This window comes from Neolamprologus multifasciatus, chromosome 18 (assembly GCF_963576455.1).
Source record: "Neolamprologus multifasciatus chromosome 18, fNeoMul1.2, whole genome shotgun sequence".
NCBI classification, from domain to species: domain Eukaryota; kingdom Metazoa; phylum Chordata; class Actinopteri; order Cichliformes; family Cichlidae; genus Neolamprologus; species Neolamprologus multifasciatus.
Genome location: NC_140456.1, coordinates 36,939,276 through 36,962,366, shown reverse-complemented (window position 1 = coordinate 36,962,366; position 23,091 = coordinate 36,939,276). Strand labels below are relative to the sequence as shown.

At 42.7% G+C, this 23,091-nt stretch overlaps 1 protein-coding gene across 9 annotated transcripts in view; it reads right to left on the bottom strand.

The window, feature by feature from the left end:
* LOC146498592 (protein NLRC3-like) overlaps positions 1–23,091 on the bottom strand; it is a 126,496-nt gene that overhangs the window by 40,288 nt on the left and 63,117 nt on the right. For 3 of the 9 annotated variants that reach the window (XM_085139908.1, XM_085139907.1, XM_085139906.1), the window contains exons 2-9: positions 21,860–21,986; positions 21,677–21,775; positions 21,438–21,536; positions 21,180–21,290; positions 17,921–18,090; positions 15,915–17,817; positions 7,982–8,158; positions 512–691 (exon numbers count right to left, since the gene is read on the bottom strand). In XM_085139908.1, coding sequence (XP_084996034.1) covers positions 512–691; positions 7,982–8,158; positions 15,915–17,817; positions 17,921–18,090; positions 21,180–21,290; positions 21,438–21,536; positions 21,677–21,775; positions 21,860–21,948 — 2,828 coding nt within the window. In that variant the 5' untranslated portion in view covers positions 21,949–21,986. Of the gene's footprint in view, positions 1–511; positions 692–7,981; positions 8,159–8,490; positions 8,919–15,914; positions 17,818–17,920; positions 18,091–21,179; positions 21,291–21,437; positions 21,537–21,676; positions 21,776–21,859; positions 21,987–23,091 lie in introns of those variants that run through there. The other 6 variants (XM_085139909.1, XM_085139912.1, XM_085139911.1 and 3 more) reach the window with 6 other exon arrangements.

The window sequence follows — 23,091 nt, the reverse complement described above, 5'->3', positions numbered from 1 at the left end:
AAAGTGCCCATCTCACCACCAACCTCTCTGTGCACATTCACTTTTTAACCCTTTGTGAGACACTAAAGGTGTAAATCTGAGTATTTATCTATGTTAGTGCAAACACCTCTAATAGGTTGGTTTAGTCTTTCCAAGTAATATCTTCCCTTGGATCTGCGGTCCAGGCTCCTAAAATCATCCTAGTTTAACAACCACTACAATCTAGAGGAGAGCTGCACTAACAGGTGTGACTGATAAGATCTGCCCTGCAAGGATACTCATGTTTATGTGTATCAGGACAAGCAGGGAAGACATGGACATCAAGACTGTCAGGCTTCCTGAGTCCGCTCACCCACATCAGCTCAGAACTCTGCATTATCTACTGCGTCAGACTCAGAGGATCAGGGATCAGAAGTTCTACAAAGAGTAGAACCAGACTTCCTGTATAGAGGTCTGTGGGCCTACTGATCCACAGTGTCAGCACAACCTTCACATCATATTCATCTCAGCAAAACTAAAACATGTGACTGACCTCAGAGTTTCAAATCGACATCGTGGATTCTCCAGAAGAACACACAGCTGCTTCACTCCTGAATCCTGCAGGTTGTTGCAGTCTACACTCAGGTCCAGCACTCTGGGATACGAGGGATTGGACTTCAGTGCTGCTGCCAGATAATCACAGCTGATCTCTGACAAACCACAGTCCTTCAATCTGTATGAAGAATGAAAGATGTAAGTTTATTAGACAAAGTGCTTGAAATCATTCAGTGTTTCATCATCTGTTCAGAGCTGAAGAAGGTTCAGAATGTAGAAGTTTAGAAAATGGAAACTCCAAACAGCTGAAGCCAACAGGAAGCAGCTTCAAACAAACACAACAAGAGAAAAAACTCTGAATGTTTCACATTAAAGTCGTACATTTATCATAAAAACATGAAAAAGACTTGAAAAAGTCGTGTTTTTCCTTCCAGGAACCACAAGGCTTCACTTTTAAAGGTGAAGTGTGAAAGAAATATTTGAAGTCCAACACCTTTTTCCAGTCACATTATTAAAGCAGACAAACTACAAGCTCATTTTCATTCCAACAAGTCATCTTCTGACCCTTTATTATTATTATTATTCAATATTTATGGAGGATGTTTTTAAATTAGGCTCAATTATGTGACAGACATTTCATCCCATGTCAGTTTGGCCTCATCATGGGCCGGATTATCCAGCACACACTCTGACCACAGGCCCAGGGGCCATGAACAGCTGGGCTCCATCCAAGAGACAGGAAACAAACCAACACAATAAGAAAAAGCACCTTGTGATCATCATCAAAAACATGAGCATATTTGTTTCCTGATAAAATGATGTGACAGGTAGAACAGAGTAAAGTGGTGGTGTTACAGCCTTTCTCCCCTCTGCTGCCGAGGCTGTTAGTCTCTCCCAAACTCAGCTACAGGACTTCCAAATGAAAGAAAGCAGCAAAAGTGGCTTTACAAATGAAAGAGGAAGAGGAGAAGGAGAGGAGAGGGAGGCCACCCTGACCATCACTCCAGCTGAAAACATCACACTTCCATTAAAGTTGGTGAGAAAATGTTGAGCAGGATGAGCTGCTGGCTAATCTGGAGGCTGTAGCAGCAGCACACAGTCACAGTGGATTTCCACTCATGAAAAAGCTCTGGCTGCTTCATTTCTCATTTCATATCAGAGACTTTAAGGCTTCAGTGAAGCTGTACTGTGATGCTTCCATATTCAGCCCAATGTGCTCTGTATTGTTTTATGCAGGTCATCTAAACAGGGAACTGTAAAGAAAACAAACAGAGCTCATAAACTGAAACTGATTTCATTTTTTCAGCTGGAACATTTTAGTTGTTCCTTTTTTAAGACTTATACAGAATTATATTTACAATAAAAAATATCATTCCCCTTTTCCCTGCCAGGCACCACCACAGTTCACTTCAATAAAACTTTACTTCAGATTTGTTTTCATGTTTTGATCCAGTGATGAGAGCCGTTTCCCCCGTGGGTCCAGTCCTTGTACTAAGCTAGGCTAAACATGTCCAGTGTCTGTCTCTGTGCAGCTTTTTATGTGATGTGAATAAGGAAGAAATGGAGGAAGAAGAAAATAAGTGCACCAATACACATAGAAGAAAATGACTACATCAATAAACATGCAGCTATCAACCCAAATGGTGAGGTGGTGGTGAGTTATTATTAGTGGTGCAACGGATCAAAAATCTCATGGTTCGGATCGGATCACGGTTTTAAGTCAGGGATCGGATCACTTTTCGGATCAGCAAAAATAGAAAAAAAAAGACAAAAATTTGACTCGCCATTTACTTATTTAAGTATTTTTTGCCTATTAAAAAACATTCAACTGAACCTGAACTGAACCATGCTGGGCATCCTCTGCATCCTCTGCTCACTGCCATAAACAACCAGAGGAGTCTGTTCAGTGACAGGTTGCTTCTTCCAAAGTCAAGGACCAGCAGACTTAAAAAGTCCCACACGCCATCAAACTGTTTAACTCCTCTCTGGAGGGGAGAGGGAGGGGAAACAGGGACAGAGGAGGGGGGAACAAATAGCTGTAGTGCCTTTTCACTGTGCAATAGTTTTTGTTAATATCCAACGGTGTAAGAGACTCACAATACTTGAAATGTGCCGTTCCCTTGTATTCTTATTCCTATTTATTCTATTTATCCCTTTTGTATTCTCTGTATTTATATTTGTGTATATTTCTGCTCACATTCTGCAACCTCTGTCGGTGCTGTGCTACTGGAAACTAAATTTCAGCTTGAACCCACCCAAGGGATAAATAAAGTTTCATCTAATCTAATGTAATCTATAGGGCAGTACAGGGCTTTATATCTACCACTCCGCTGTGATATAATGAGCGGTCACGGTCACGTGGCTTTCCGTTGCCCTGGAGGTCCACCCATTTGTAGTTAGAGCAACAGAAGATGCCTGGGACAGTTCAGCCATAGCTTTAAACTTCTCCTGCTCATACATGCTTGGAACAATCTTGTCACTGAAGTGGACGCGCAACGAGATATCATAGCGTGGCTCAAGCACGTTCATCACAGTTTAAACCCCTTGTTTAGCACAACAGAATACGGCCTCCCGTCTGCAGCTAAACACCGCAGTAGCTTCTGTAATAGCTTTAGCCCGGTCGGATTGGGCAGCAAAGGGCTGCTTAAATGCCACAAACTCCTTGCTCCGCCTCTTGGACAGCTAGCGCTGACCATAACTACCGCTTGACAGACTGACCACGCCACCATACACATACTTTTTTTTTCTTTTTCGAATCTTCGGATCATGTGCGTACCAAACCGTGGAGTGGGATCAGTTCGGATTTCGGATCAACCGTGATCCGTTGCACCACTAGTTATTATTGTTGTTGATGATCCCCTACATTATCCTACATTCAAATATGCTCTCTAGCTAGAATAGTGTTTGTGTTCCTAACAGGATTTCATGAATGTGTTATTGTTCATGTCACATCTGTATGAAACAAACAATCCTTCATTTTCACTGTTCCAGCATGTAAACCTGAGATCTGTGTGGAGCAGCTGACCTGTACGATGTGCTCAACACAAACATTATTTACCATCAGTTACTGTGTGACTGAACCACGTGGGTGTAGGAAGCATGGCTTTGAGTTTGAATAGCAACATTCAGTAACACTTTGATTTGTTACAGACTGAGCAGAGAGAAGTGACTCAGTGTGAACGCAGTGATGAGATAAGAAGCTCAGCTCATTTCTGCTCTGTTTCATGACAATCCTGTTATTGAGGAACAGTAGGTGGGCTCACCTCTGAACACTTAGTCTGAGGACTCAGTGAAGAGTTTTAGGATAGAGAAAGTTTTGGCACTGCAATAACAACTTTAGTACTGCAGTACTGTGGGCGGGGCCGGGGATTTCTAATTTAGTGACTTGCCATGGAAAACAGTTCAGACATCACAAAATGTTAGTTATTTAAATTAATACCAGTCTCTGCACTGAGTAGAATGATACCTTTCATCATGATACTAAGAATATGTTTCTGTATCAGTATTAGTGATTGAGACTGTTGAAGGGAACGATGAGGGGAAACTGTAACAGCAGCAACAGAAACCCAGGAGACAAAGCTGAGGTCTGGGTTCCTCTATGCTACACACAGCCTCCTGTACTTTAGTAAACACATAAATATCTCCAAGTACACTTACTTCAGAAACTCTATTAAACTCATTACAAGTTTACTTCAGCTTTAAATTACTCACAACATCAGCACACATGAGTAAACAAAGTAACTCACACAGCTACTGTTCAAGTTTAGTCATCTTTAATACAAATATACCTCATTATTACGAATCTCACAGCTACCTGCTCATTGAACTGAACAATAATTCTGTTTTACCATTAAAACAAAATATGTGACTGTAAAAAATCTTCAGGCAGTAATTAAGAATCTCCTAAGCAATCCCAAGATAAAGAAAAGTTCACCTGCCAATTCTATAAAGCTTGGTTGTTTATACAATAATATCATTTAATGATCAGCAGTGGGGATGTTTGGATCCTGACCTGAGAGTTTCCAGTGTACAATGTGGACTCTGCAGTGCAGCAGACAGAAGCTTCACTGCAGTACAATTATTGGTTAACTAAATAGCTTCATTAAAACACAACTGTCTTTCTATATGAGCACTTACTCCCTTTAAGCTCCACCTGCTCCAACTTCTGCCGTGAGCACTCAGACTTTGCTCTTTGAGCGCAAAACTGATAACCTCTCGGAGAAGCTCGTGGCTCTCCAACGGGAGATTGAGAGACGAGTGACGGACTGTTAGATCAGCTGTGAAATTGACATGCAGTTGTTCGCACCAAAGAAAACCACCATCATTTCATGCGGCTAACATACCGGCGCCAGCTGTGGTCTCAAGGCTGGAGCTGAACATAACAAATCTCACCCTGATAACAGACGGTGTTTAGACTGTTCCTTCCCATCCTAACCAAGGACACCTGGGCCGGCTGGAAGACCGTTTACTTCACCTGGCAGGGCGAAGGACACTATCTCAGCTGCCGACCAGCTACCTAGCCTGACCTGTCTCCCCAATGTGATGTTTGTGTATTGTATGTACGGTTGGCAAGGTCAGTATCCTAATTGCCCCTTGAAAATAAATACAGTGTTCTGAATCTGAATCTGAAAAGATTACAGAAGACGACTCTATTCAGTAAATACCAAAGGTAGGTAAAACTCTGGTTGCTGCAGCCATCCAGTATGACATGCTTTGTACTGTTCTGCTACAGTTTGTGACACCTGGTTGATGAGTTGTGAAGGATGATGAAACAAACACTTCACTCAATGTTTTTCTTCTAAACTGGATGTAATTTTGAGAGTTTCCCACACTCTGTCCCAACTACAAATTGGGGAGAACACAGCAAATACATAAACTTTACCCACTTGGATCCTTATCATTCAAGATTGTGAAAAGATTCTCTACTCAGAGAATACTGGTGATTTTAGATGAGAGAGATGGAAGATGATGAAGGGAAGAGTTTTCAGAACTTGAGGCCTTTTGTCTTCACTGTATAGGACAGAGAAGACAGGAAGGGAGGGAGAAGTGAGGAGAATAACACACAGGAAATGGTTTTGGGCAGACTCAAAGCAGGCCCTGGAGTCACGACTCTAACCTTCAGTACATGCTGCTCAGGATAAATTTGTTAATTTGAAAGACGAAATCAGAGTGCCTTGAAATTGATATGGTATCACTGTGGGGTTGGACACTATTGGATACTATTGATCTAACATCCTGTGGAAAAATGAAGTTTCAATTTAAGAGCATTTTGAAATTGTTAAATGAGTAAGTCATTTTGGAAGGCAGAATCAGACTTGATATTGATATAGTATCACTTTGGGGTTGTATACTGTTGATCTAAATAGTTCCAAGAGTGAGTCAGATATGTCAACAAGACAAAACTGCAAACAAGAACGTATTTTTTTTTCTCACTCTTACTATCTGAAGCCGTTCATTGAACTACTAAATAAACAGCTCTTTCTGGCCAGACACGTGGCAGCACTTCTGCTATAATTTTGTTTGTATTTAACAAAATAAAAATGCAGGCATAAGCGTACACATTAGTTTTTGACTGCAAGTTAAAAACTTTTTTCTTTCCAAATAAATCTGTTACTGAACTAACACAGCCAATCCATCAACATGTTTACGAAACACTTATTTTATTTCTATTAGATCTGAAAATGTTGTGTAACACTACAACCTGAAACGACAAATAGATGTGTTTGCCTGTACAGGAGATAAAGGAAAAAAACAACAGCTGTGAGATGGAATAGTCCAAATCACCAAAGTAAACTGGACCTGGGCTTGTTGCAGGGATCTGAAGTTACTAAACGTTTTGTGAGTGTATGCATTCACACTTAGGACCATATAATAATAAATATGTGCGTGATGAAAGTTGAGCAGCACACTAACGTGCTTACTCCACTCTGTGTGCTCCTATGGGTCTGACCCTTTCACTCCTTTGATTTTTTCCTCGTCCTTTTTTTGCCTTTCCGTCACGTGTCTTTGTACGGAGCTGCCGTGTTCTTCATCGTTTTGTACAGAACTGTTTTTGGGGCAAATAAAATGCAAGTAGGGATTAAAGCCGCAGAACTAATGATTACCGGTGCCACTGCATGAATGCTAGCGCTTCATGCAGTGTCTTGATGTTGTTGCCACGGGTACCCACAAAGTCGACAATGTCAATCTCTATAGATAAGTTTTTTTGTTTGTTTAAATCACCTCATTGCCTAGTGAGTTGTTTCAGTAACAGTTTTCAGTTGTGATAATAAACCTTTTGTTTTTCTTTTTTATCTGACCCTCCTGTCTCTGGGCTCATTCATGTTACCTCCCCTGTCGCCTAGCAGAGCCGGGGCGTACCATGTTTCTCAGGTTAGGGTTAATCCATTCATTCTACAGCTGCACGTGAATTATACTTCATACACAGATCCACAGTCTCTGATTGCTCTGAAATCTCACTCACAGCCAACAGGTAAAAAGGAAAGTCCAGACTGACAGTCTCTGTGGGGTTAGGCAGTGAACTGCTCATGCTGCGTTCAAGTGCATCACAAACTACTGGAATTGGAACCAACTTTGTGAAGCAGACTTCCTACCAGCTGCTGTTTTGAACATTTCTCATTTCCTAGTGAACTGTATTAAACTCTGTAAATGAACTGAGAACTATTTCTACATTTGAAACTATGGATTCATTTTCCCATTCACCTCTGTACGTTAGTGTTTAATGAATGTTAGACTGGGCTCCATGGAAACACTTGGACTGGTCTCAGCTGCCTTCTTTCCGTAGTCCAACAGAGTCCTTTCTCTTCTCCAGCTTCTGTTTGAAATCCTCTCACAGAGCCTGAATCCTGCTTTGTTGTCATGTTTGGGCCTGTGTTCGGCTGCTCTGTGTTCCTCTGCTTTAACACACAACTCACCACAGCAGCTGTGTGGGTCGTCTCTGTAGCAGCCAGATCAGCTTCTGATACCATGAACATCATCACAGCTCCTAACGTCACCTTTGTTAGCTTTGCAATAATTCATGTCTTTCTTTTCTCTCTCTACGTTTCCACACAAGCTCAAAGTCTCTGCAGCCTGTTTTTACCTGCTATCATCAGATCTTCTTCATCCTCATTCACATCCCTCACACACTCTACAGCCTCATCAGCACTGACGTCATCTTCACTGACTGATGGAGCACAACATGAACCTGTGGAGGCTGAAACACTGTCCTGTCAAACATCTCCCCGTCACCACTCCACTTCTGTCAGCCTTTAAATGAACCCTGCTCAAGTCTGTCACTTCTGTTTGGAGCCAAAAGGAAAAACTGTTGTTCAGTCGTTTGGAAAGACAACATTTCTGAAAGCACTCAAACTTCTTCACATTTGTCTTCAGACACATCCTGAACATTTAGGAACTAAAGAAAGTTTCAAACATCAATCAAAGACCTGAAATATAGAAAAACAACAACAGCCGCAGTCAGTGAACTCACCTCAGAGTCTCCAGCCGACAGTTTGGACTCTCCAGTCCAGCACACAGAAGCTTCACACCTGAATCCTGCAGTTTGAGGTTGTAACTCATGTCCAGCTCTGTCAGATGGGAGGGGTTGGACTTCAGAGCTGAGGCCACAACTTCACAGTGAGTCTCTGAGAGTCCACAGCCAGTCAGTCTGTGATGATAGAAAATATAAAATGTGTTATTATAAAAGCAGAAAATCTGCATTATAAACACAGACTGAATGTATATGAAGACAAAACAGAGTGAGGTCATAATCTGATGAATCTGCTCTTCACATCTGTGCTTCAGCTCCTCTTACTGTGTTTGACATGACACAACGATTGAGTCTCTCTCAGACCTCAGATGAAGGAGGAAGATGGTGTCACATTTAGGCTTCCATAATGTCCACAGTCTGTCACTGGGATCTGATCCAGAGTCAGAGTGAAGACACACATTTGGACTGTTTCCTGTTTTGACTCCAGAACATTTTGAATGAGTTCAGCTCAGTGAAGAGTGGAAAGATGATCTCTGTTTGCTACCTGCTGTCAGGTACGACTGTTCACGTCCACACGCAGGAAAAACCTGCTGACTGTTACCAAACGGAGCAGAAATCTCATCACTGGACAATAATGATGAATGAACTCAGAGCTGCTGATATCAGATCTGATTTCAGGAACTAAACACAGAAATGATTGGCTCATTTTAGCTTTCTGAGCCATTATCTGCCGGTGTGTCGCTAGTTGGCAGAAAATGATTTGTATTCCTGTTCAGGGCTTCAGTGTTTATGAGTCCAGATCCAGGTGACAGCAAGTCAAAATGATGTTACCTGTCTGTGTCCAGCAGCAGCCTGTATTCACTTTGAATATTGTTATAACCTGACATGGATCAGTTTGTCTTTGATTGGTTTGTAAATGTCACTGTTTCCATTGGACCTGAGTGCCGGTACAAAGACAGAGAGGGAGAGAAAGGAGAGAGAGGATGGAGACAGCAAAGAGAGAGCAAACACACACAGGTGAGAGTGGACAGGTGACCAAGGTCAGCAACCAATCAGAAATGGTAAATGGCCTGTATTTGTATAGCACTTTTACTAGTCCCCCCTAGGGACCCCAAAGCGCTTTACACACCCACTCATCCACCCATTCACTCTCACATTCACACACTGGTGGAGGCAGCTACAGTTGTAGCCACAGCTGCCCTGGGGCGCACTGACCGAGGCGAGGCTGCCATATCGCACCATCGGCCCCTCTGGCCAACACCAGTAGGCGGTAGGTGAAGTGTCTTTCCCAAGGACACAACGACCGAGACTGTCCGAGCCGGGGCTCAAAAGCTTGTGTTTGACCCACAGTCAGAGACCCACATAACTGCACATAACCATCAGTGTGTTACTCTGATATCAAATATGGATCCTGCTCTTACAATAATGATCATCAGATTATATTATTGTGTTATTTTGTAGCTGAATACGTAGGGGTGGGCGATAGAAATGATATACGATAGAAACTGTATAAATTTGGCCAACCATAGAGATTTTGACTACACCGCTCTACCGCGATAGCGCATGTTGATGATGTCATCAAGCTGCGCCTGTTTTGGTCGAAAGCATCGCAGCGGCTACAACCATAATCTGCAAATTATGCCGGGCGACAGTCCTAGCAAAGAGATGAAGCACTTTTGAAATATCAGGAAAGCCAAAAAAACTGCGCTTCCTCCACTTCCGTAACATTGGTCGTGTCCAAATTCATGGGCTGCATCCTCCTGAGGCCGCTTTTGTAGACCGATTACGTCACAGCGACGCACCGAAGGCTGTCCTAATTCGTAGGGCCTTTCTCAATATGCGTACTTGTGCGTACTTGCGTTCTCGTGTACTCATGATACGTCATCAGTCGGAGACCAAGTACTGTTCCAATTCGAAGTACGCATCAAGCCGAGAACGCGAAAAAGCGGATGTGTTCTCGCTCTGCCCGTTTTATCGAGCATGCATCGGTGGTGACTTGTGTGGACTTGGTACAGCTAAATATCCCAGAATGCATTTCATCCAAAACTCAAACGCGGCAATCGCGGATGAGTGGGGCTAAAAACTTTTAAATATTACTCTTTCTGGGTCACAAAATAAACTTTTATAATAAACTGTTATTTTCAAGCGAGAATGTAGCTGCGTAAACTTCAAATATCTGCTCGATTTATCAAGATATCATATATTTCCAAACGCGCTCCGACGTTTTCGGAGACGTCTGTGACCCGCCAGCTCCATAGCAGACAGCGAGGTCGAGGATTATTACAGCCGGCGAGAACAGCGGACTCCCGGAACATCGTTTCCAACCCCCCCCCCCCGCGGTCTTTTCGCTACTCAGGTTAAACAAACCCCAAACCCCAGTCTATTGTATTGAGTGTCCACTAAAATAAAAATAAAAGCGTTCTAACGTCTAACGTGGTGGCCCCATGATCGGAAGGTCGGGGGTTCGACTCCACTGAACGGCTACCCTGAGGTACCCCTGAGCAAGGTACCGTCCCTACACACTGCTCCCCGGGCGCTGCATCGGTGGCTTCCCACTGCTTCACTGGGTGAATGGGTTAAATGCAGAGGAGCAATTTCCCTACGGGGACTAACACATACACACACACCTGCTTGTTTTTATTAAGGTATGTACACGTATGTACATGTACACTATTTTTATTAATAGAGATTTCACTACTGAGGTTAAACATGATATATAAGTCACTTAGATCACTTCTAAATGTTAATGTTTGGTTTATTTCAGTGTTTTATTTGTTCCTGAGTAAATCGGTTTGGCTGTGATTAAAGTTAAGCTTCATAACATATTACTCACAGTTAAATTAAGAGGGGACGGCAGTAAAAACTCTGGACCTGTGACATCATCAAGTACGCTGGTGTTCCAATTGTACAAATCGCGAGTCCGTATTCGCGTTCTCGGCGAGTATGTACTCGCCAAGAACGCGAGTACATTCTCAATTCTCAAGTACGCGAGCAAGGGCCGTAGACTCCTCCGAATGCAGCCGACAAATGCGTCCTACTTTTCCCCGAATTTGAAGGATGGGTCGGGTGTGTCCTTGGCGGCCTACCATATCCCAGAATTCATAGCGCTGCCCAGCCAAACTCCAGTTTCCAACAATGGCGGCCGCTACTAAGTTTTAAAATTACTCTTATTAATCTTTCTGGGTCACAAAATAAACGTTTAACATATTTTCAGGTGAGAAAGTAGCTGTGTAAACATCAAATATCTGCTCGGTTTATCAAGATATCGCATATTTGCAAAAGTACTTCGACGTTTTCAGAGACGTCTGCTACCCACCAGCTCGATAGCTCGCCAGAAGCTCGATGATTACTGATGCGGCTGAGAATGGCACAACTCCCGGCACATCATTTTCAGATCACCGCGGACTTTCGCTACTCGGGTTAAACGTAATATATAAGTCACTTAGACAACCTCAAAATGTTCGTGAACAAATCGGTTTGGCTGAGATTAAAGTTATTTGATTAGATTAGATAAAATAAAACTTTATTAATCCATCGGGTGGGTTCCTCCTTGGTTTTTACACAGCTGACTAAACGTCAAACAGAAAACTGATTAAACAGAAGTGTGAGACGGTCGAGAATTTACGCCAGTGTCCTGTTATATTTTTTGGTTATAGTTATGGTTTAATTATTTATATAGCACATTTAATTACAACAGGAGCGCTGACCAAAGTGCTGTACAAGAATACAACATACATAATAAAAAAAACTGTACAAGAATACAACATACCTAATAAAATAAAAAGTAACTCTCATGCTGTATTAAAAGCCAGTAAATAAAAATGCGTTTTAAGATAAGAGTTAAAAAGATTGACAGTGGGAGCCTGTCTGATATGTAGGGGTAAATTATTCCACAGCTTAGGCACTACGACTGCAAATACTCAATCGCCTCTATGAACCAGCCTCAACCTTGGTATAGCTAAAAGCAAAAGATCACTTGATCTAAGAGATCTAAGGGGGTATAAGTCTGCAAGAGGTCAGACAAATACCCGGGAGCCTGTCCATTCAGGGCTTTGTAGGTCAACAATAAAATTTTAAAGTTAATTCTGAAGCGGACAGGGAGCCCATGAAGAGAGGCAAGCACCGGGGAAATGTGTTCACGTCCTTTAGTGGCAGAAGACGAGCTGCAGCATTCTGGACCAACTGCAGCCTTGCCAGGCAGGTCTGGCTATCTCCAGCATATGAGGAGTTACAATAGTCCAGCTGGGATATAATGAAAGCATGAATCGCCCCTTTGAAGTTTTTAAAAGATAAAAATAACCTCACCTTAGATAGAAGCCTCAGTTTGAAGAAGGACCGCTGTACGACTGAGCTAATTTGTTTTTCAAAGGTGAAATTGCTGTCAAATATAACCCCCAAATTTTTTGCATGCGATTAGACAAAAGGCTCAAGACTGTGCAGGCTAAAATTAGAGGTGCTGGGATTGCCGCTTGGTCCAAAAGTTATCACTTCGGTTTTGTTTTCATTGAAGTTAAGGAAGTTAGAGGCCATCCAAGATTTAACTTCACCGAGACACTGAAGTAAGGGATCTAGTGAGGCAGGACTATTTCCCTTCAGTTGAAGATAGATCTGAGTATCATCGGCATATGAATGAAAACAAATGTTATATTTTCTAAAAATTAGACCTAGAGGAAGCATATAAATGGAGAACAATATTGGCCCCAGTATAGATCCCTGGGGAACACCACAAGTAAGGGGAGCTGAGGAAGAGATAAAATCTCCAAAGCTCACAGAGAAGGTCCTGTCAGACAGACCTGAACCACTCTAATGGCACAGTTCCAGCTAAGAAGTTTGAAAAGTCTTGGGTAAAATCCTTGTGATATTTTGAAGGTCTGTATACAGCTGCAACGAGTGTCGGGTGGGGATGCCCCAATTCAAACGCCAGAAGTTCAAAACTAGAATACGAATGAGTTAAGAGTTGTTTGCAAGAGGGCTTCTTCCTGAAAACAGCTGCTACTCCACCACCACGCCCAGTCATCCTCAGCACATTAAGATATTCACAGTCAGGCGGTTAAAGTTCAGTAAAACAGCTGGACTCACCGACTCTCTGCCAAGTTTCCGTTATAAGCATTAGATCCAGTTCCCAATCAGTAAAGAAGTCCTTAAGAATAAACGTTTTGTTTGCTAGCGATCAAGCATTAACAAGACTTAATCTTAATGGTACCGGTGGCTCAACGGCCGAAGCGGATGCCCGACCTATCGGCCGTAGGTTCTGAGGGTTTACTCCACCTGAGCGAAGACGGGGGGGACGCTGGCGAGGGGTTATTGTCGTAAGCCCAACAACAGGTGTCAGGCAAGTGTAAGCCATGTCCAGAGAGTGCCAGTAGTTGACGCGGTCACATCCAGTCGGGATAGGGTGAGGTATTTTTCGAAATCGTGTCCAGGTAGCCTTGATTCTCACCAATAAGCCACTGCGTTTCTCACGGCATCTACAGCGCCCTCTCAGTTGAGGTACCGGAACACAACGGAGACAAGCTGGAACTCCTGACAGGAGCGGTGGGGAGAAGGTTCCCTGATATCCACGATTGCAATAAAGAGTTTTTAACTGAGAGGATCTTAAAGCTAGCAGCATTTGGTGATCATATACAAGCAGAGAGTTAGCATGTTTTAAAACAAAGTAAAAATAAAACACTAGTACAAGATAGCAAGGAGCAGACGGCTGAGTTTATTGAACTCCACCGAGACAGCGGTGATGCTAATCTGAAGGCTAGACCGTCCAATTTCCCCAGCCATTTACTTCCGGCCTACCCGACCTTCTGAGGACCCGGCCCACATAGACCGCAAAGGCCAGGTCCTCAGGAGGATGCAGCCCATGAATTTGGACACGACTATTGATTCATTAATGTTGAATTCTCTCGCTGCTGCTCAGTTTGGCCCGTGTATAGCATCCTGCTATGCGATTGCATTTGTCCCTGACCACCAGAATCCCTCACGTTAACTTTTATCGAGTGGAAAAAAAGTTGGCGTTCATCCTCCAGCTTCACTGTGCTAATGTTATGCTAACATAGCTGTGTCGCTAGCAATCACGTAGCACAACATTATATACCAGGTAGTCCAACTTCAGTAACCCTGCAAACGTCACTGCTGTTTAGTTTTCTGTCTTCATTTATGTTGGAAGTGACAGCAGAGCTGTACGTTTGAATTAGTTTCAAAAATCTCTCAGTCAGAACATGGTATGAAATGTTTAGGTGTAAGCTAGCGAGCTAACTTCCTGTTAACTTCTAACACTGTTAAATGTGATAACTTCTGTTTTCATGGATGTTAAACTTAATTGTTACACCTGGTAAAGCAGCAACGCTGATGATTTAATTAAAGATGAAAGAATTTAGATAGTTTTTAACTCTCAGTGTTCGTTTGACTTTGGGACCTGAAACAGACGGAGTTTAGGACCCAGATTACTCCGTGAAGCTCCTCCCTACGGCAGCCGTAATGCTCTGACAATCCATCAACCAGTGCGGCTTACCAAAGTTGTACTAAAACATTTTTTAACAGATTTCTGCAGCCAAAATCGGTTCGAGGTCAGTAAGCACAACCACAATTCATACATAAGGCACACTCTCGATTTTTGAGAAAATTAAAGTAATTAATTAAATTATTTTAAGTGTGGAAAATACGTTATACAGAAGAAAAGAGTATATTGTGATATATATCGTTACCGCACATGCTTCAAACTATACGATGATATGAATTTTAGGCCATATCGCCCAGCCCTATGAATACGATGTTTGTGTGATTATCAGTGAAAGAAGCAGTGAGGAGGATGGAGAGAGAGAGAGGACAGAGGGTGAAGTTAGAAACACTAAAAGGATTTTTCATGGATTTCATGGATTATTTGAGTGATTTCCAGCAGGACACTTAAACATGTCAGTGGACGTCCTAAAGAACATATTCACTGATATGAAACGTGTCATTGAACAGGATCAATATCAGTGGAAACATGGTGGAAACAGCTGTGACTGCATGGACACACTTCAAATCTGTTCTCCAGTCTTGGATTTGGGATCCATGGAGCTGCTGCTGAGTCTGTACAATAAAGGATGGTGTGGAAGGTTGCAGCGTACGGACACAAACACTTTGTGGTTACAACATGAACCTCACACCGTCTATAAAACACTGATGACATCATGTCGTTTGCCAGGAAGTTAGCTCGGGGATGTAAACAGCAGCCAGAAACACAGCAGTGAATTCCATCAGCAGAAAATAGGGACGACATTTCAGCAGCAACAACTAAACACTGAACAATCAGCTCTGTGATTAATGAGGACATGAAGACATTAGGAGCAGCAGCAGGAATGAGAGTGAATCCATGAGCTGCTGTGACATCAGCTCACATATTTGACACATGTTCAGTCCAGATGTCAGCAGTGTCTTCTCACTCAGTTTGTCCCACTGTGGGCAGTAAGAGAGCACAGCTGGTTCACCTCTGAGCCTCACTCTGACCCACAGCACTGTCACTCATCAGTACATCACACTTTAATCACACTAAACCAGAGTCTTCCTCAGCACCTTCATCCTCACTCACCATGTTTATGCCACTAAACTGTGTCTGTAGTCAGGAGAAGCTCAGACGGTGACTGCTCTGGATATTTGTCTCTGTTTGTAACATCAGAGTTCACTTTACTACAAAGAAGCTCTTCATAGATTCTTATTTCTGTCTCTCTAACAGGAGCGTCTGAATGACCAACAACAGCAGCAGGTTTAAAATACTGCCCCCTGATGACACCACACAGGTACTACATGTAGATGTGAGTCTACAGCACACAGCGTAAGTGCACACACACATTTTATCTGAGAAACTCAAACTAAGGAGAGTCGTTTAGTACTGCGTATATCTGAAGAACTAAACTACTAATCTACACTAATTAATGATGTTAATGATCACATCTGGACTCACCGAGCCTTTCTGCAGTTCCTCACAGCTGGAATCAGTCTCTGTCGTCCCTGCTCTGATGTGTTGTACTTCTGCAGGTCAAACTCATCCAGAACCTCCTCTGACATGTGCAGCATGAAGGCCAGAGCTGAGCACTGGATCTCAGAGAGTTTCTGTTCTGATCTGTTCTCTGACTTCAGGAACTCTTGGATATCCTGATGTACTGAGAGGTCGTTCATCTCCATCAGACAGTGGAAGATGTTGATGCTTCTGTCAGGAGAGGTTTCATCACTGTTCATCCACTTCAGGTTGTTGATGACTCTCTGGATGGTTTCTGGACCGTTCTCTGTCTGACCCAGCAGACCTCCTAAGAGTCTCTGGTTGGACTCCAGACAGAGGCCATGAAGGAAGCGAACAAACAGGTCCAGGTGGCCATTTTCACTCTGGAGGGATTTTCTCATGGCTCTCTTTAGAAATGAATTTCTGTTATGCAAAGGACGTTCTTGTTTAATTTGGAGGCATTTCAACAGGTAATCATCCAGAGGATAATCACTATGGCCATCATCTTCATCATCATCATCATCACTATGACCACCATCCTCCTTATTCCAGTCTTTCCCCAGGAACTTCTTCAGCACCTCTGTCTTCCTGTTGGTGTGACAGTGGAACATGTAGACGGCAGCCAGAAACTCCTGGATGCTCAGATGAACAAAGCAGTAGACTGGTTTCTGGAAGATCACACACTCTCTTTTGAAGATCTCTGTACAAACTCCTGAGTACACCGAGGCCTCTGTCACATCCAGACCACACTGCTCCAGGTCTTCTTGGTAGAACATGATGTTTCCTTTCTCCAGATGTTCAAACGCCAGCCTCCCCAGCTTCAGAAGAACTTTCCTGTCAGCCTCCGTCAGCTCCTGTGGACTCGTCTCATGTCCCTCGTGGTACTTGTTCTTCTTCCTCTTTGTCTGAACCAGCAGGAAGTGTGAGTACATGTCAGTCAGGGTCTTGGGCAGCTCTCCTCTCTGCTCTGTAGTCAACATGTGCTCCAGAACTGTAGCAGTGATCCAGCAGAAGACTGGGATACTACACATGATGTGGAGGCTCCTGGATGTCTTCATGTGGGAGATGATTCTGCTGGACAGCTCTTCATCACTGAATCTCCTCCTGAAGTACTCCTCCTTCTGGGCGTCAGTGAAGCCTCGTACTTCTGTTAACCTGTCAACACATGTAGGAGGGATCTGATTGGCTGCTGCGGGTCGGGAAGTTATCCAGACGAGAGCCGAGGGAAGCAGATTCCCCTGGATGAGGTTTGTCAGCAGCTGGCTGACTGATGATTTCTGTGTGACATCAGACAGCAGCTTCCTGTTGGTGAAATCCAATGAAAGTCTGCTTTCATCCAGGCCGTCAAAGATGAACAAAAGCTGAGAGACAGCCAGCTTCTCTGCTGTGACCTTCTGTAATGTTGGATGGAAAACATGGAGCAGCTCCAGAAGACTGTACTGCTCATCTCTGATCAGGTTCAGCTCCCTGAATGAAAGCAGAACCACCACACTGACATGTTGGTTCTCCAAGCCCTCTGCCCAGTCCAGAGTGAACTTCTGCACTGAGAAGGTTTTTCCAACACCAGCCACGCCGTTGGTCAGAACCACTCTGATGGGTCTCTGTTGGTCAGGTAAGGCTTTAAAGATGTCCTGGCACCTGATTGGAGTGTCATGGAGGGCGTCCATCTTGGAAGCTGTCTCCAGCTGCCTCACCTCATGTTGGGTATGAACCTCTTCACTCTGTCCCTCTGTGATGTAGAGCTCAGTGTAGATGGTGTTGAGGAGGGTTCTACTTCCTGTTTCATCACTTCCTTCAGTCACACGTTCACATCTCCTCCTCAGACTGATCTTATGTTCATCTAAAACCTCCTGCAGACCAACATCTGCTGAAAGAAAGAAAAACAGAAAGAAAACTCTTCAATGTCTGAACAACACAAGAAGTCCAGTTTTCAGAAATGAGTCCATCAGCAGACAGATGTTCAGTCTTACTTTGTACACAGCTGCTCTGACTGGCTGTCTGCAGTCCAGCTCTGGTTCTGGATCTTTCTCCACACTGGGGACAGGAGGAGTCTCCTGATGAAGCAAACTGGTCCCAGTATGAGGACATGCACTGTCTGCAGAACCAGTGTCCACAGCTGGTAGAGACTGGATCCTTCGTGCTGCACAATAATGTTTTATATTTAGTATTTACTGTTATATTCACATATATCATCGTGATGTTGTTTATTGTATTGCTCTCTTTTTCTTCTCCTTGTTTTTTTTGTCGTTCTCAACAGGTGATCCAGGTGATTGATAGATGTATTTTTTTGTCTGCTTATTTTGTTGGTTTTTGATTTTTGCCCTTTATCCCCACCCCTCTTCCCCGCCGTTTTTCTTTCCCTCTTTCTTTTCCTCAGTCAAGTGTGTCCCGTATCTAGCAGGTGAAAATAAAAAATAAAATAAACAATAAAAGGTGAATCAAATGGACCATTACGGCAAGGCTGGGATGGTCCATTTGGTTAAGTAAATCCGTTGGGCATCTTTCTTCGCCTTTAGACAATAATTCTGATGCAAAAGAACCAAACGGGACAGGAAAAAAAAAAAAAAAAAAAGAGACTGGATCCTTCAAGACGTCCTGACACAAAGCACAGCAGGACAGCTGCTCATCCTCACAAACACCACTCCTCTTCCTCGCTCTGTGAACACATTTCTTTATTACCAAAATCATTAACTGACTGTTGCTAAAAACTATTCAAATTTGACAAGATTGTGCAGAAGTTCTCCTCCTGTAGGCCCCCTACCAATAGATGGTGCCATAGGGGTCAGGTGAAGTGTGTGCTGGGTGGTGGCCACGAGTGGAGATCCTGGCAGACTGGTCCCTGGCTACTGAGACTAGCAAGTGGGACATGTCAGCTCTCTGGTGGGGAAGGAGCCTGAGCTAGGTTGTAGTGATGGGATTTCCGGCTCTTTTTAGAGATCCGGCTCTTTCGGCTCGGCTCACTAAAAAGAGCCGGCTCTTTCGGCTCCGAACCGGCTCTTCAGGTTGTTTTGTTGCTTTAATTATTTAATCATTAACAATAATATAAAATTATACAGAAAAGGAATTACTAATGTAAAAAAAGTGGTTTTATTTATATATGTTTATATATGGCCCCTAGAGACAAAGCACGTACAAACTCTAAAGCATATACAAACTCCAAAAAGCACGTACAAACTCCAAAACACATTTCTAGCGTTTACTGAACTTCCAAAACAGAGCTACCCAGATCACTTAAATTACACAATTGAAAACATGTGTGTATTGTTTGTGTATTTATACACAAGCACTCATATTTATTCAAATAATTAAAAAAAAAAAAAAGTTCATTTACCTGTTACTACCACACACCAAATCCGGTTGTTGATACTTCCTGGCTTGTGTAGCCACTAGGTAACAAAAGCTCAACACTGCGCCCTAGAAACCTGGAGCACTTCTGTTGTCATTTGTACGTGTTTTGGAGTTTGTACGTGCTTCTGAGTTTTTACGTGTTTTGGAGTTTGTACGTGCTTCTGAGTTTTTATGTGTTTTGGAGTTTGTACGTGCTTCTGAGTTTTTACGTGTTTTGAAGTTTGTACGTGCTTCTGAGTTTTTACGTGTTTTGAAGTTTTTACGCATTTTGGAGTTTGTACATGCTTAGGAGTTTGTACGTGTTTTGGAGTTTGTACGTGCTTTGTCTCTAAGGTCCACCATAAATATACTTTATTTATTCACTCCACATAAAATGTAATAAATAAATCATATAATACAAAAAACAACTATTTACATTTTAAACTTTTAACTATTTAAATTTTCAGCTTTTTCCTTTTAAACAAATTTAACGTGAAACAACACAAAACACTGCAAACCACAACACAATTAAATATAAATTAAAATATTAAAACAAAAAGAAGATGCACATTCTCTGTCATATGGGCCTGCATGATTTCTGAATCCTTTATCATCTGCAACTGAAAATAGTGGATGATTACTATACCTTTCTAATGTGACGTTGTTGTCCCTCACTCTCTTTCTCTCTGGCTCTGCTCCTGTGCTACTGCAAGTGTAACTAATGCCCCTCCCCCCCTCTGCCCAGCGCAAACTACAGGCCGCGCATGCGGAGTTTAGCGGAAAAAAGGGCGAGAGAGAGGGTGAGAGAAAAAAAAAAAAAAAAAAACCTCACGGCTCGCATCGTTCACTTCAAAGAGCCGGCTCTAAGAGCCATTTCGTTCGCGAACGACCCATCACTACTAGGTTGAGAGGTACCTTCAGGCCTTCAGGTATATAGTCAGGCTCAGCTAACAAGAACCAGTTTCCTGGAGAGGGACTGGACTGTCTCAGTCTGGAGTTACTCTTGCTAAGAGGCAGTAGCTGGGGTGGGTAGTTTAGTATTCCCTCGGCTTGCTGCTTGTATGTTGGGGATTTAGTAGTAGAAAGCTTCCACTCAGGTGGTCTCAGAATCTCATCTCTGCTTTTTAGATGATGTAGTTCATTTTGTTTCTATGCTGATCAAAATACAAGACCAGAAATAAAGACTGCTAAACACTATTTTAGGAAACAGATTACTGTGATTTCCAAAAGCCTTTTAGTAATTATTATTTATTAATGAGTCATATCCAGGAAGCAGATAAAAAGAAAACAAAGAAATGACACAAAAACATTGAACTTAACCATTCATTGCAGTTTTACTCATCTATAAGATAAAAGTATCAGAAACATTGCTGACAGTATCTGCTGTGACGTCTTTGTGCAACTATAAACATATCGGTAAACTCCTCATCGTTCGCATCAGTTAGAGGGTTTTTGGTAAATCAGAAGCATTTTATCACACTGGAGTTGTTAAAAGTACATGGGCACGTAGGCTTGGTTTTTTCCTAGTAGGTTGTTTTGGACATAAGACAGAATCCGTTTGTGGTCAGAAACACTGACATATTTTCATCATTGTGTCTGAGACCAGACCGAATGAAAGCTGTTAGGATTTGGCTTCCTAAGCAGTTGGGATGGACTCTGTGGGCTCAGGGATAAAAGGAATGATTTCACAAACAGATTAAAAGTGTCAATAAAACCAGTGTTAAGAGGCCTGGTGCTGAGGCTAAGCAGTCTGCTAAACCACTTGAGCCATCATTCAGAAAGAGCTCCGAGTCCCTCTGTGACTACCACTCAGGATCACTAATGTGGAGGCGTGGAGCAGGAGGACGAGGACAGGTGGAAGAAACCACTGACATCAAAGAGTTCATGTTACTAACAGCTCACCTCTCTGCAGCAGACACAGGCTGGACTTTAAAATGAATACCACGATCATTTGACCAGTCACTCCTTAAGGACACAGAGCTGGGTTCAGGTTTGACAGGTCTCCCTTTGATCCTATCAGAGAAGAAAAATTTATTTTTAATTTGCAACCACAGGAGTTGTTGTATACTTAGAAAACCTCTATCACCCCAAAGAGAGGCTGAGCATGAGCAGTTCATTTAAATCAGACGCCAAATTGACAGATATCAACTAACAGCTCACCTCTCTGCAGCAGACACCTGCTGGACTTTAAAATGAATGGGACGATCTTCAGACCAGTCACTCTGTAAGGACACAGAGCTGGGTGGTTTCTGATTGACGCTAAAAGTAAGTGAACATGAAACATGTGTCACATCCAATGTGTCCAATACATTATATAAAAAGTATAAATAAAGTATAAATTGTCAAATAGTAAAAAGCTGATTAAAATTTCAAACATTTTAATACTGACATGAACTTACTTTTCGTCAGATGACTTTTTTCGCCCTAAATTACGAAAGAAACGCTTCACCCGTTTGCTCTTAGAGGACACAGAGCTGGGTGGAGGTCCTTGTTTCTTCCTGTGAATAATGATGGAGCAGTGATGTGAGTGCTGAGCTGTGACATGGAGAAGAGTCATGGACAGTTAGAGATGGTCATCTCACCTCTGAGCTTTGGTCTGGCTCTCATGTTCCCCACACAGAGTGGTTTTAGAGGGAGGGACTCCCTCCTCTCTGTCCTCACACTGATCCATGCTGCTCAATTCAGCTCACACACACTTTCTACCTTCACCTGCAGAGGAAACACAAATCAGTCATGTGCACATCAACTGAAATCCTCCTTTCCATCATGTGTGCTGTCCAAATATCAGCTGCTTCTTTCCTGCTTCATCTCAGTGTCAGCTGAATGCAGTCAGACAGCAGTGTGAGGCAGAGGAAGCTGCCATCAGCTGCTCTACTATCAGTCCACTAGATGGAGCCTGAAGCACACACGATGCATTCACTGACACACACTGATTCACTGTGACTGGAAGCTTCAGTCAGTCCAACACGTGTGAACAACATTTTAAACGTTTCAGCTGATCCATGATTCAAAGAGGATCAGCAGAGTTAAAGCTTCACACTAATTATTCCTGCTGAGTTTGCAGAGAACTGCACACACACTGATTCACTGTCAGCACCTCTACATTTATCACATTATACAGCACATGTATGATACTGACAGGGATGATAAGAATTTAGTGATTCTGATTCCATCATTGATATTACTTATTGATTCTCAGTAGCTCTGCTTTGACAGTCACCACCATCACTGAGCAGCATATCAAAGACATTTGTGCACATTAACTGCATGTTGTGGGTCAAATGTTTGTGCATGTTGGAGGCATTTCCTCTTTGTTGTGATCAGTGTTGGTCATTACTCAAAAAGTCATTTTTACACATATTACACAGAACACTTTAATTAAAAGTAATGGAGTACGTTACTTCATTACTCCTCATAACATTACTTTGATGTTACTGTGTAAAATGAACAAATGACCATGTAACAATATAAAGCTGAGGTACAGCCCCACACACCAACACAGATCCTGATGAGGTCACGTGATGTTTCTCTGAGTGTTTATGAACACAAATCAAAGATGAAACAGCACAAAGACACTTCAAAGTGATTCTACTGTAGAAACATGAACAGGTAGAAACCTGCAGCCTGACTGCTCATCACTTTGTTACCTGTTCAGGTTCAGCAGCAGCAGCTCACTTTATCACGGTGCTGGTCTGGGGTCAGTGTTTACTCAGCTTTAACGTCACTCTGGGTTCTTGGCTAGCTTAGCGTTTGCTTAGCGTTTGCTTAGCGTTTGCTTAGCGTTTGCTTAGCGTTTGCTTAGCGTTTGCTTAGC